The sequence below is a fragment of the Megalops cyprinoides genome, chromosome 8 (assembly GCF_013368585.1).
Source record: "Megalops cyprinoides isolate fMegCyp1 chromosome 8, fMegCyp1.pri, whole genome shotgun sequence".
In the NCBI taxonomy this organism is placed as follows: Eukaryota; Metazoa; Chordata; class Actinopteri; order Elopiformes; family Megalopidae; genus Megalops; species Megalops cyprinoides.
Window position 1 is genome coordinate 4,600,847 of NC_050590.1, and position 14,495 is coordinate 4,615,341.

At 42.5% G+C, this 14,495-nt stretch overlaps 1 protein-coding gene across 3 annotated transcripts; it reads left to right on the top strand.

Annotated features, from left to right (window-relative positions):
• Window positions 1–173: 173 nt before the first annotated feature.
• Window positions 174–13,248, top strand: LOC118781990 (ras-related protein Rab-27A). Of its 3 annotated transcripts, XM_036535179.1 has the most exons (7): window positions 174–389; window positions 2,042–2,129; window positions 8,771–8,943; window positions 10,409–10,494; window positions 10,694–10,797; window positions 10,980–11,103; window positions 12,857–13,248. In XM_036535179.1, the coding sequence occupies exons 3-7, from the start codon at window positions 8,791–8,793 to the stop codon at window positions 13,059–13,061; spliced, it is 672 nt and encodes a 223-aa protein (XP_036391072.1). In that variant the 5' UTR covers window positions 174–389; window positions 2,042–2,129; window positions 8,771–8,790; the 3' UTR covers window positions 13,062–13,248. The 3 variants fall into 3 exon arrangements, with proteins under 3 accessions (XP_036391072.1, XP_036391070.1, XP_036391071.1); XM_036535177.1 differs by lacking the exon at window positions 2,042–2,129; XM_036535178.1 differs by lacking the exons at window positions 174–389; window positions 2,042–2,129 and adding an exon at window positions 4,624–4,655.
• The last annotated feature ends 1,247 nt before the right edge of the window (window positions 13,249–14,495 follow it).

The window sequence follows — 14,495 nt, forward strand, 5'->3', positions numbered from 1 at the left end:
ACATGAATGTCAAGCGAGGGGGTTTCTGTCTGCATCCATTTCTCCTCTCATTTTAACCGAATAAACACCTGTAGCGACAGCTGCGTTAAGTCCCAAGGACCACGCAACAAGGGCGGCGCTTGAGTTTTCTGCGCTCCGGCGGAGGTCTTCACATCCTGGGTTAGTGCGTCGAAGGAGGGGCTCTATCTAGCAAAACGGGAAGTAATGCTACACAGACGGAAAAAGTATAAAGAACTATAAACGTGATTAAAAAACAGCTTTTGAAGTACAGTAAGCCGAACACTGACTGAGTGACAAAACGAAGTAGCAGACAGGAGAATTAATTTTCTTTCTCGCGTTTTCTACGGAAAGCTATTACTGGTGCATCAGGGAACAACGTTTAAAAAGTGGTAAGTTGGATTTTGCTCAGTTAATGTACAGTTATTAGTTATTTCGTGGTTGCAGTTGCCTACAGCTTGATTTGATTTTCCCAAATGTCTTTTACTGCTTACTAGCCTTAATAAGAAATTTATCGCATGATAAATTGAAATCAGTAGTTTCTGATAGGGTTCGTATTGCATCTCGAGAAGTGGCGATTGTGTCCATTTACACATTTCAGAATCATGGACTTCCAAAAATATCAAAGTGAAATGAACACTGTTAAAACAAGTCTTGAAATTTTCAGTAGTCGCCCATATATTTTAGGGCACCCATTTGCTCTTTGTTTTCAAACACATCGTTGTCCGCTGACTGAAACCGGCTGGACTTAAATGTAATGTTAAAAGTAATGTTACACTGGAGTGCGTAATACGGTATGCATTATTTGTGGAATTTAAATGTGTTTGAAAATAGTGGTCACTCCTGTCAACATTAATTCTGGTCGCCTAAGCTCTCTTAAGCATTGCGCAAAGTTTGACTCAGTTACATGACAAAGGTGTTTAACTGTTCTTTGCGCCACCCATCCGGCCCTACCAACCACATGGCGTTGTCCTCAGGTTAAATTTCCTTCTGGTGGACACAGGGTTACGGGAGTATGTAACCCATTGCTTACTTCTCAACGCAAATCAATGCGATCATCCCTTTTACTACATGCTAAGAGTAAACTTTTAAAAACCAGATTCTGTTGTTGAACTTCTTTGATTAGCATAAATGTTCAAGTTTTACTGTATTTTGAAAAATGTAATTATCTTATGCTCATTTAACTGTTGAACTGAGTGTACCCGCTGTAGTAAAATATCATTTTTGTTAACAGCTCTTCCATTGGGCAGACACCATTAAGATCATTCACGGCTAGCAAAATAAGCCTTGTTTTCCAGCCAGTTGTCACATTGATTTACCACTGTAATGTGTTTAATTTCCAGTTAAAAATCATTTAATTCTTACAGTTGAGATTTACAGTTGGAAAGTGATCTCTGGATTTTCGAAGCATACATGTTTTTTCAGTGTTGCCGTATCTGGGTGAGAGACCTCTGTTCATCCATCAGAGGTTTAGCACTGTTGTAAAGCAGTGTTTCTGGGCCGCTGGAAAAACTCCAAGAGAAATAGTTTGTCATGTTCTTTAACGACATACATTATTAACATTGCAATGTTGTAGACCTATGGGGATTTATTTATAGTTAACATGATTAAAATACAGCTTTTGAAGTACGGTAAGATGAGTGACAAAACAAATTAGCGAATAAGCAAATTATTTTATTTCCAGCATTTTCTACAGAAAGCTGTTGGTGCAGTGGCATATCAGGGAACATGATTTTATTTTATGTAGATATGTAAATATTTATACAGTTACATTTTTTTCTCCTCTGGTTAGCACAGGCATGTAATGGCAGAAACGTTTACATTTACATTTACGGCAGAAATGGCAGAAACGTTTACATTTACATTTACATTTATTTATTTAGCAGACGCTTTTATCCAAAGTGACTTACAAAAGTGCATACAGTAAGTATGGTAGCTGAGTTTCTGGTAGCTGAAGTTGTTCAGAGTTTTTGCATTACAGTATGTGATAGCAGTTGCTTCCTGTGACCCGTACATACTTTTTTTTTTTTTTGAATAACCTCAGACCAGTCCAGTTTGAGGGTGACGGGGACATAATCTGAACCGCCACTGTCAGCTCTGCAGGATTGCTTGGTACTTGGCAGGAAGGACAGGTCAGTTCAGTTCAGCAGATAAGATGGGTAGGTCTGTCCTCAGGTGAACCGTTTTCAGTCTTGTCCAGTATAACTATGTATTTTATTATGTGTTATCATATGAAGTCAGCTATATCTAAATTGAACATGAATGGAATATAATTTACATGTTATCTTTGTAGACTACAAAGAAAAAACAAAAATACTGAAAAATGTCTTACTATATTAAGAGCTCCCTTTTTTTTTGCAAACAAACCAGGATTATCTATATATAGTGTCTCTTTGTATGTATCAGGCAAACTCAGACCAGCTGACTGTATTTTTGTTGTCTTTACAACACAGTTTAGATTTTCCAGTGGGTCAGAGGTACAAGTAGTATTGATCACTTGCTAAAAAGCTTTTTGATTTTACTATGGGCCAGTGATATGCAATATTCCAGAAGATTCTTCTCAAAAGAGTAACAGTGTGGAGCTGGTGTTGTGGTAGATATGGATATTTAATGGGATGCTTTGCTTTATCAAATGTGTGTGGTCACGTGATCAGTCAAGGCAAGCACATGAAGAACAGCTGGTGGATATTACGTGATGTTTTAGCAGGCAAAGGAGGCTTGTGTCAGGCAGTCATACTTTTCACAGAAAAGAGCTGGTGGTTGGATTTCCCTCTGTAATAGTGGTGTGGTGGTGATGTGTCAGTCTTTAATGTGCAGTGCTTCTGTGTGACTTTTAGGAATCGGCTGTTGCTCTTCTCCCAAACTTCTAAATTAATAATAAAATCAGATTAGTAATGGTTGACACTCTGGGATTTGATTTATGCACTGAGTTGAAGACATTGCAACTCATGGGCTGACATGTTTTCTTCCATTCTTTCATTCAAACAGTGATGCCATTCAAATTGCAGATCAACAGCAATTTTACTGTTTACAGCTTATGCTTAGTGAAGATAGTGGTCTTTAATTATAATGAAAGTGATCACCACTAGTTTATTATACTAATTTTCCTTTTAAAGCCCAGTGGCAGCTAGCTGGCAAGAGCTGACAAAGAAGCAGATTAGTTAAAAGTGAAACTGCAATTCTAAATATGCTAATATGCTATAAATATATACTATAAGTATGCCAATACACCAATCGCAGAGTTAAGGGACACTGAGTCCGGTCTCCTATGAATCCTGATGTCCTGTTCAAGTTACTTGGCTCAGAGCAACCTTGGAGCAAATATGCTGTTTGGAAACACTGGATCTCTCTAGGACTCTCTAGAACTTTTCCAAGTTTTCAGAGGTCTGGACTGTGACCATCCATTGAGCTGGCTGAGGTGTCCAAAGTTGCTGATAAACTGTAATCAGTGGATCTTTGCTTGTGAAGTGGAACTTAGCACGAGCGGTGCGTGGTGCCTCAGAAACTACACCCTCTCGCTGTGCAATCAGGCTTGTTTTAATTCATCCGCATACCCGCCTTCTCCTCCGCTGAGCTCTCCATTAGTGTTGGAAGGCTGCCCAGGGTGGCTACTTCAATTCCGCCTTTGTAAGAATGTGTGGTGGAAGGCTCTGCCCTCCTGGCTGGCCCTGCCGTCCATCTGAGCAGCCCTGCAGTTATTGCCTGGCTTTGCTGGAATAGAGACAGCTATGCTATCAGAGCGCTCTCCTGAGTTATTTGGCCCGGAACGTTTGACATTTTAAAAACACAGAAGGCAAAGAGAAGCAGAGGGGAAAGTGAAATTGAAAGGAGATATTGGATTGATGTTGTAATTGCAGCTCCATATTTCCCTTCTGATTTTGCCTAAGGTAGTGTCTTGTCTTGTAATCATTATCTTGCATTGGTGGCCCCCTTTCATTGGAAGGAAACACTCCTGTTCTCTACCAGAACTAGGCCCAAACTGAAAAGTTCACATTTTTAGTAACAATAGGGTGACCATACGTCCTCTTTTTCCCGGACATGTCCTCGTTTTGGGACCTAACACATGCGTCTCTAAATGAGGACATGTCCTGGAAAAAGAGGATGTATGGTCACCCTAAGTAACAAGAGTTTTCAATTATATTACAGATGTCAACATTCAGTCCAGAATATCTGCCTTTAGCCCTTGAGACAAACAGCAGCAGATACTGTAACTGATAATCCTGCTTTGCATAGTAGACATTCCTCAATGTCTGCCTTCCAAATATACAGTAAATATTTGTGGATATTGTTTTTAAACATCTTCTTTCTAATTAAAAATTAGGGTACAGAACAGTATTCAAGGTTGGGGCACAGGGGGCTTTTTATGTGGCAAGAACGAGGTGAGAGTTAAACCATTAAGAGAGAGGGTCCTTTGTTCTGGAAACAGCTGTGGGGTGGCTCAAATCATTTTCCTGGGGATTGGCAGGGCCGGAGAGGGTGAACAAGGCAGCCCCTCCTACCTGTCTCCCTGCAGCCCAGTTACGCAAAGTGTAATCAGATTCCGTGAAGTGCGCTCGGGACGGTGTGAGCTTTCTAGGAGGAGCTGAAATTCCTCTGGCTGCACCCGTGCCCCTCTGTGACAGTGTGTAGAAGCGCTTGCTGTGCATCAGTGTGGAGGGGTAAGTGCTCAGACACTCTCTCATTGCCAGTCCAGGTTCCATGTGACGGCTGTCCACACTTGCCCTATTTTGTCTTTTTCAAGATTAGCATACAGAGCTAATCTTAGAGTGTTTGTGTCTGATTATAGGTGGAGGTGAATGGTTTCGTAGTTTGTCTGTTTCTAGGAATCTGGTGCTACGTGTGAATGCATGTGATGTGGTTTTCATTTGAAATGAAAAGCGGTTGATGCTCTCTCACTGAATGGGGTCACTATACTAGTGAATATGTGATCATTCTAGCTTTGCAAACACACTTTATGCACACTGATGTAGTAGTTAAGTGTGTAACACGAAGGAATCCAGTGCCTGCACACTGTTTTTACCTATTACAAAAAGTTTTTTTTAAAAAAAAGAACAACCAAAAGTTGTGTAAGATTAGTGCTCCACGTCAGGTTGTTGTGTCCTGTTTGATTTCCACAAGAAGGGGCAACACCCTTCACAGCTACATGGTGCTGCTGATTTCTGCCTTTGCTTTTATCTAAAGCCAAGAAGCAGGTTGTTTTTGTGGACGAAAATGTGGCACACGGTATCTGTTGCAGATATCCTCTGGTGGTGGTTTTAGTAGAAGGTTTTACCAGACGTTTTTGTTAGTCTCAGCCTCCCTTTTACACTCTGCAGAATATAACTAAAGGTGTGTAGCATATGCCCAGCTCTGCTCAGTAGCACGGTCTCAGCATTAAGGGTGGAGGATCCTTGCTAAATATTTAGTAAGGGTGGAGGATCACAGTGTGTCGCAGTCTGAGACTTCCAGGTCACGCTAAGCAAAGTGTTTTAAGAGATTTATTTTCTCTGGTCATCCAGAAGAATGGACACACACACACACACATACACACACACACACACGCATGCACACACACACACACACACGCATGCACACACACACACACACACTCACACACACACACATATACACACACACACACACACACACACACACGCATGCACACACACACACACACACACACACACACACACACACACACATACACACACAAACTAACACTCTCACTCACTCACTCAGTCACACACACTTTTATGCACGCACACATGCATACACACACACACAAGGCAGTGGCCCCTCAAATGGGTATTTTTATTCTGAATCTCTGTGTTAAGAGGAAAAAAAAACATTTTGATTAAGAAGCAGCTTAGTCAAAAGTGAAACAGCAAGATTGTAAATGTGCTATAAATATATACTATAAATACGCCAATATGCTAACACCAATCACAGTGTTAAGGGACACTGAGTCTGGTCTCCTCTGAATCCTGATGTTATGGACAAGTTACTTGGCTCAGAGCATCCCTGGAGCAAATTTGCTGTTTGGAAACACTGGATTTCTCTAGGACCCTCTAGAACTTTCCCAAATTTTCAGAGGTCTCCTGGACATCACATCCCCCAGCAATAGGTTGCTTTCACTCAAGCTGTCATGTGTCATGAACTGACATGTGTTCAGATGTTGTCTGTCAACTGCTGTATGTACCGTTGTTAATATGGCTCTGTTGTGCGCACTTGTACCTTTGCTTTGTAAGTTGCTGTGGGCAACAGCACCTGTTAAATCACTACTGAATGTACAAATCTATTCATTGCATGCTAAGACAGTGTATTCATTTTTGGCAGTGAGTAGAAAGGCTGTCCTGTCTGTGTAATTTTTTTTGTCCTCCTGAGGCAGTATTTGGTTCATTAAAAGCAACTTGTATTTTTTTCTGTAGAGTTTTCCCACTGTTATTTTTTTTTTCCCCTGTGTGGATCCAGCACTGCAAAAGGAGCTAATCCCAGGGGGCTCTCTCTCTCTCTGCTGTGGCAGGGCTGAAGTACCGTGTGACTGAGGCCAGCAGTCTGGCCCCCTGTTCCCAGCGGCGTGGGTTTCTGTCTTTAAGTTCGCCTTGGTTTCCAGCGTGGTGCAACGTTTCTTGCAGCAGTCTCTGCAAGGCATTGCCTAACGGCTGGCAGGGTTAGCGTTCCACGCTATTCGCTACTTCCTCCGCCGAAGTAGCGATTACAATGGGTTCAGACAAGACCCAGCAGAAGTGAAGGAAAGTTTTTGGGAGGGGCCGATGGAGGATAAAACAACATATAAGGGCAGATGCTGTCTGTCTCTGAACAGAGACACAATTAATCTTAATGACATCACACCGGTAGCTGTGAGAAGAGAAGAGTTTGAGCAGTAAAAAGAAGCAGCTAAAAAAACTGTGCACAGAAAAGTTTTTTCCACATTTATTTAGAGTCTGCAGGTTGGTAGCTCCCCCCTGCTTCTGGCCGTTGGCGGTAGACTCGTAATGAGTGAGAAACGTCCACGACAACTATCTGGACATCCCGTTCTGCTCCCACTCCTGTTGTCTCTGCTAATCTGATTCCTTGCTAAAATCTGACCCTCTTGGGTCCCCATCGGTCTGTCCAGGGAAAGCTGTGTTAGGAGACAGGGAGCTGGGAGACAGAAACTCTTTCCTGGGCTTCTGTGGAATTGCCATTGAATATTTTTGTTCATTCAGTTGGATTCGAGGAGAGAAAGCAATGTGCCCAGACTTGCCCGGATAGGGGCACCTGCATATGTGTGGGTTAGCAGTCTTCAAGGAGTCAGTGACTGCCTCTTTGCTTCTCAGCGTTGGCCGAAGGGGTTATCTGCGGAAAAAACGGTGCGTCTTTCTCTGTCGACTGGCAACAGCGCTCTGAATGGACTGGCTACGGTCTCCTTGTTTATCACAGAACTTGATTCCTTTCCAGAGCAAAGCATCCTGCTTCAGTGGGATGTAAGCGCTGGTGAAAGTGAAAGAATGTGGCACTTGCCTAGAACCCTTTTGTAGCACAGTCATATGATGGTATCCATGCTTTCTGTCTGGGAACCTCTCTCCCAGCAGACCCTTTCCTCGAATATCATTTGACGAATGTTTGTGCTTGCGTCGTTCGTCTGAATCAGCTTTGTCTCCCCAAAGGCACTTATGCACAGATACATATGTACATACATATACACACACACACGCCCTTACACAGGCATACACACACACAAACATGCGCATATATACGTGTACACACACAAAAACACCTACATATGTACAAGCACACATTTTCACAAAACACACACACACACACACAGTAGATTTCCATTCCATTATTGATTTGCTTGTAGTCTGTGGTATTACTTCAGGCTAAGTAACCAACTGAAGGAAACAACAGCAACACCCCATTCTTACTTATCATTAACCATATCCCCATTATCATGTATCATGCAGATGCCCCTTGACTGACCAACGCTGCTATCTGTATCTTTCAGAAGGTTTAAGAGCAGATACCAGCAAGATTCCGAGGTTTACTTGACCTTATCGTAAGCTTAGTCTTTAAGAAGATTTGATCATTTTAGTTTGTTTCTCTAAGACGAGTTTTTCTAAAGATGAGACCCTTTTGAGAGTTAATCCATGTTGTACAAGGGAAACTTATTATCCTGAGGTACCAGTCAGCTAATGGGGTCAGCATAAAATGAGAGATAGAGTGTTTCAGTGGAGGAGGTTGAAGTGAGGTAAGGGTTTTATTGTGTCCCTCCCACAATTTTCTGGCAATGACAATTGCAGGCCTTGCTGATACACTTCTCAAAATGAATTTCGTATTTCCGCAGTTACCACGCTAAGTCGGGGGGCTGTGACCACAGAATGGTAGTTGTAGATTCGCACACAGGCCCACGTCACTCTCACACTCAGACACAGCTTTCACTCAGACCAGACCCTCAAGATTCGCCACATGAACGGCCGTGGTCTTTCCGAATTAGCTAGAATTTCCGTAATGAATAATTCCATTTGGGGGACCAGGGGGCTGGTTACCACAGGATGAGGAAAACGAACTCTTGCAGTTACAGGAAATATTGAGTTTGTGACATGGATTCCTGCCAGCAGCTCAAAGCCACAAACTGATAATATGCAGCACCCTAGGCTGGAACTGAGTTCAGTCCTTGCGTTAGTGTGTCTGTGATCATTTTAAGATTATTTGAGGCTACGCTGTTTTCATGTGATACACCTTTTTTGTCATGCTCATTTCCTCTGTGGGCATCTAGGGCTACAGCTTTGTGTTGTATTTGTTTGACTTACAGGTCAGAAATAATTGTTCACTATGTCTGATGGGGACTACGATTACCTCATCAAATTCCTCGCCCTCGGTGACTCTGGAGTGGGCAAGACCAGCTTCCTCTACCAGTACACGGACGGCAAGTTCAACTCCAAGTTCATCACCACAGTGGGCATAGACTTCAGAGAAAAACGAGTGGTGAGTGCTTTTCGAGCTCTGAGTAAGGGGGAGGGGGCTGGTTCCTTTCAAGCGCTGTTTGCCTCATCAAATTAGAGAAGTCCACCTCATTTCAGACCTTGTGCTAGCATTAGACCACAGTGTAGAGATCCAGAGACAGATCTTTTGGTGTTTTACATTACATATTATGTTACATTACATCATTTAGCAGGCGCTCTTACCCAGAGCTACCTCCAAATAAGTGCATCACTATGCTAAGAGCAGTTTTAAAACTCTATGCAGTCAAACATGTGAGTCATACGCTGAGAAGCTTTCCCCAACTATTTTTTCAATTATCATCATAATCATTTTTTATTTGGATAATAATTCGATTATCGTCACAATTTTTACCCGGTTAATAATTAATAAATGTGAAACAATCTGATCGGTTATGTCCACTATAAAGCGGTGGCTGGATTGGTAGACGCTATTATGTACAGCCACTGAAAGGTGCTGGTGTGGGAACAGACACTCGGAGTGTTCCGTGTTGCTGTAGGGCCCTGTGTGACGCTGCTGTTGGTCATGCCTGTAAATGGCGAATGCACTGTTTCCAGCTGTGTAGTGAAATGGCCATTTCACATGCACTGGGCCCAGAGATGCATTTCCCATGCTTGGTGTTGATGAAATGCTGTATGATTCTTGGATGAAATCATGGTGCTGATAAGACTGCTGTTTAGCAGCACTGCCTGCGGAAACAAAGACGGGAGGAGCAGGAGGTGACAGGTACTGGGAATGTGCAACTGTGCTACATAACTAGAGTCTGTGATGGGGAGATGCTGTGCATTGCTAGTTTAAAACCCTCAGATTTTGTGAATAGAATGTGAATTGAGCTGTGGTGGTTTAGAGTTCATACATACAGGTGGTTAAATGACACAGATTGGATGTGAAACAAAGAAGTGTGAAGGCACTTTTTGGTTTTGAAACTGTTTAGCTGCTCTGACTTCATCGGTTCAGCTCTTCTAAAGATCCTTAAATGGGAGAGTTAGACGGCGAATTTACTCCTGAGCTTGCTGCAGCATGATTCCCTCACTGTTAATTATCGCTGGAAAAGCTCAGTTAAGCTTCGTGATCCTGACTCCGCTGGTGAAATATTAACCAGGTGCCATTCCTGTGTGGCAGAATGGGGATCTCAGAAGTCGCAGAATCCTCCCCCTTGTTGGGGAACATGACACATGCATTGTTGAGTTTAGAACACTCCTGAAAAATACACACTGCAGAGGGGATGTCCTAACACGAGTGTCTTTTATGGCTGTTTGGTCACACCATACGCAGTGGCAGATAATGGAGTCCAACAGCAAGCCATTGCCATTACCTCTTCTACACTGTCTTAAGCCCAGCTTTATGTGAATAGACACAACCCTGAGACAACAGCATGTGTTCTCCCAGGAGCGATCTGCTTTTACCCTGGCAGCTGCATCATTTTTCCTGCCCCTTTTTTATGCTGCAGGTGTACAAGTCCAGTGGGCCGGATGGAACCGCAGGCCGGGGGCAGAGGATTCACATCCAGCTGTGGGACACAGCCGGGCAGGAGAGGTGGGCGGCACAGGAAGGGACATCGAGCATTAGTAAAAACCGAGCTGCACTGCAGTGAGAGACAGAAAGTTCAACTGTCGCGATCTAGACTCACAAGTGGAAAGTCGTTAATCCTCAATGTCGTATTTCTTCCTGAAGTGTAGTGTGTTTGTGGAATGACGATCCTGAGCTGCAACTTATGTTTGTTTGGCGGTTCCAGGTTCCGGAGTTTGACGACGGCCTTCTTCAGAGACGCCATGGGCTTCCTCCTGCTGTTTGATCTGACAAACGAGCAGAGCTTCCTCAACGTCCGAAACTGGATGAGTAAGTCAGCTCTCGCCGCCCCCTGCCCCCAGTCATGCTGTAACTGTGCGGTTTCATTACTGAATCACTCAGTTACGAAATATTTCAACATTTTAGCTAATGAGCTGTTGGAATCCTTATCTGCAGTTGTGGCACAGAAGCTGATCTGAGGGCCTAAGCCTTGTCACTATCCCTTCCTGCAGGTCAGTTACAGATGCATGCGTATTGTGAAAATCCAGACATCGTGCTCTGTGGTAACAAGTGCGACCTCGAAGACCAGAGGGTGGTGAAGGAAGAGGAAGCCAAGGAGCTGGCGGAAAAGTATGGGTATGTGTCTGCTTCTGCTGGCGCTTGGCATTCTGGGACACATGAGAGGAGCTCCAGGTAGTTCTTTGCCACCAACGGCTGATCCAGGATAGGTTTATGCCCTGAATCCTAACCTGAAACATACTGTGCAACAAGATAAATACTGATTCAAGATCAGTGGGGGGGGGGGGGGGGGGACTCTTAATTAGCTACCCCTGGCAAGGGGCTTGAGTGTGTTTGACGAGGACAGTGCAGGCGTATCTTACCCCATGTGAAGTGTTCTCACCTGTCCCTTCTGGAAAAGTAAATATTTCCCAACCCAGGTAACGAGTTCTAGTGTTGATCATTAGTCACAGTTTGTGCAAATATTTAAGAGGTTGATTGTGCTGCCTTGTTTCTCATACCTGAACCCTAGATTTTATTACGAGGATATACATAAATCAAATACATGTATAATTAAATGTAACTGCTTGAATAATTACACAGATTTTGTATGATGTTTTGTACGTTACGGTGGCATTAACTTGGTGTGCGTAGCTGAGAGTTCAACAGTGGCTGATGTGGGTTCAAAACCATTTAAACTAACTTGCATTGTGTGTGAGTCTGAGAAGCTAATTAAAGAAACAACGCAACACACAGCTACTTGTCTGCCACTCGGAGAGATTGGCTTCGTGAAATCTGTAGCTGTATACCACTGGCCGTGATCTCCGCTAGGCTGCCGTCTGTTTTTTTTTTCATGCTGTAAAGGTCACCTGTATTGAGTGGTCGTGGTTTGCCAGGTGTGACTCACATTTCTGAGGCGATTACAGCATGCTCTTTGTCAGGAACCTGGACTGAACCCAGTCCTAGATGTCGATGAAGTGTATTGTAGATGTTGTTAATGTGGATAGAGCATATAATTAAAAGTAATTCAGCAACTGAAAAATGCACTGTGCTTTTATAAATGTTTACTTTCTGTAAGTATTTTTGCATAGTCCTCAGTTGTAACATGCCAAGTTTTACTGAGATTTAAATGTGGTTACAAATAACACTAAGAATTGAAAAAACAAAGCAAAAATATTTGTTGTGCAGAAATGGACCGGCCAGGTCTGTTTGAGTCAAGGGATAGTGCTGCCAAAGAGAATATTGTTCCAGATGTTATCGCAAAGTACCATAATAATGTCACTGTCCTCAAACAGCTTGTTTAGCAGGAACACCTTATTCTTGCCAACTGCAGTGCCAGTCCAGGAAACTTACTTCAGGGTGATTCGTTTTAGCAGTGACTGCAGATTTGTATCATTTGTCTGGTATTTTCAGCATTTGTCCTCGTTTCAGAGAAATCCTTCTATTCAAGTCAGAGGTAAAACATCCCCCTCTGAAACCAAATTAAGGGAATTTCACAAAAGGCTAGTTTGATTCAGTAACTTCATTTAGCGTCTCTCAAGAAAAAAAAAAAAAGATGCGGTCCAGAGGGCTTTGAGCGCTGGGACTTTGTGTGCTGTCTGCCTGGCACTTCCACCTGAGTGGAATTTGGAATCCAAATTCAATAGGCCAGGTGACTTCCCAGAGTTACTGGGGAAGCTGGGTACAGTTTTGAGAGGTAAGAAGCTGTCAGCAGCATTTGCCCAAATGTTTGCTGTGAGAGAAAGGGGAGAGTGCACCAAGTGCCAATTCATGATCCAGGAAATTACATTCTCACAGCGGACCACCACTCCTTATGTAAATGTCAGTTAAAAGTTACTTGCGTTCTTTTTTTAAATCTTGTGGTGTGCTTGATCTGCCTCTGTCCCTGCAGAATCCCGTACTTTGAGACGAGCGCCGCAAACGGGCAGAACGTCAGCCAGGCCGTGGAGGTCCTTCTGGACCTGATCATGAAGAGGATGGAGCGCTGTGTGGACAAGTCTTGGATCCCGGACGGCACCCAGCGCTCCAACGGGCACAGCGCCACGGAGAGACTCTCAGAGGACGGCAGCCAGGACAAGGGCAAATGCAGCTGTTAGTATGGAAATGGCAGGGCTGGTTAACCCTGCCTGGTTCCACCAGTAACCACCCCCCTCCTTTTTTTTTTTCTTCCTTCAAAAAGCCATTCAGGGCTGAGCATTAGAGGATGAGAACCCATCACCTGTTTACCAGATGGTGCACTGGGTGTTTTATTTAGGTGGAACAGGGTGTAGAGAATAAATCTAGACAAACTGTAAAGAAAAATCTTTTCATCTTCAGTGAGTGATTACAGACTGCTCTAACAGTGTGTGTGTATGTGTGTATATATATATATATATATATATATATATATATATATATATACACACACACACTTTGTGCCATTAATTACTTTGGTTAACTGTAAGCAGCTTTAATTTTCTCTGAGTTAGTTTGGAGTATACAATATTTGTAATTTGGTTATGGACTTGGATGAAGTGCCTTAAAAAAAACTACTGAAACAGCTTTATGCTAGGTTTAGAAAAAAGAAAGATATGTGACCATTTTCTAAGATCCAGCAACCTAACAGTGCCATTACAGAGTTGCCCTCATTGTACAGAATGTCTATTTCAACAGGAAACCAAGATGATCTAGGTGATAGAGAACATGATTTGTTGCCATAATCGAGTAGCTTTAAATACGCTCTTTTGATTTCACAGATTGCATTTCCTAGTGCACTTTTCAACACTGTCCTGTATTGTAACAGTCTCACAACAAATCTGCAGCAGTAGTGTATAAATACCTATATTTCTTGAGGCTTGTTCTGTAGTTTTGCAAAATATCTGGTTGGCGGATGTCATTGGTGTTTTTTTTTTTTTTTTAAAATGTGTATCACTTTAAGTGTCTTAGGAGTTTTGGATGTGATATGGGTGTTGAATGTCTTGGGAGTAATAATTGTGATTTTGTTAGACTCGGATGTTATGGTGAGGATTTTTGTCTCCTTCCTTTCAATGAATTCCAGCATTCCTTGAATGAAATCCGTGGTTTTGAAAGCTACAGTCCTGATTGCACAACGTCCCTCAAATTGACTGTATTATGGCTAACACTGTATGAATGCCAAAACACTCTCTTGATGTAAGATATGTAAAACTTAATCTTTATTCAAGAAAATACATGTTTTTTTTTATTATTTATCAAAAGTTTTGTTGCTCAACTTTAAATGCAAGTTCAGATATTCCCCACTGAACCATTGCTTGAATACAGTTTTACTGTTTTTACATTTACAGTTGTATTAAGTCATACGTTTATCTACTGCCAAAGCTCTGCTGTATTGTAGAATTGCAGTGGGTTTAAATGACAAAACAGGCAGAAATGTTTAAGGGTCCAGGACCTGATGTGCAGTCAGGTGAGGAACTACATTATGAAATATAAACATGGTTATATCACATTAATACTCTTTCTTATTAGAAATGATACCCCACAGCCCAGTATGTTATTCAGAGAGCAATGTGCTC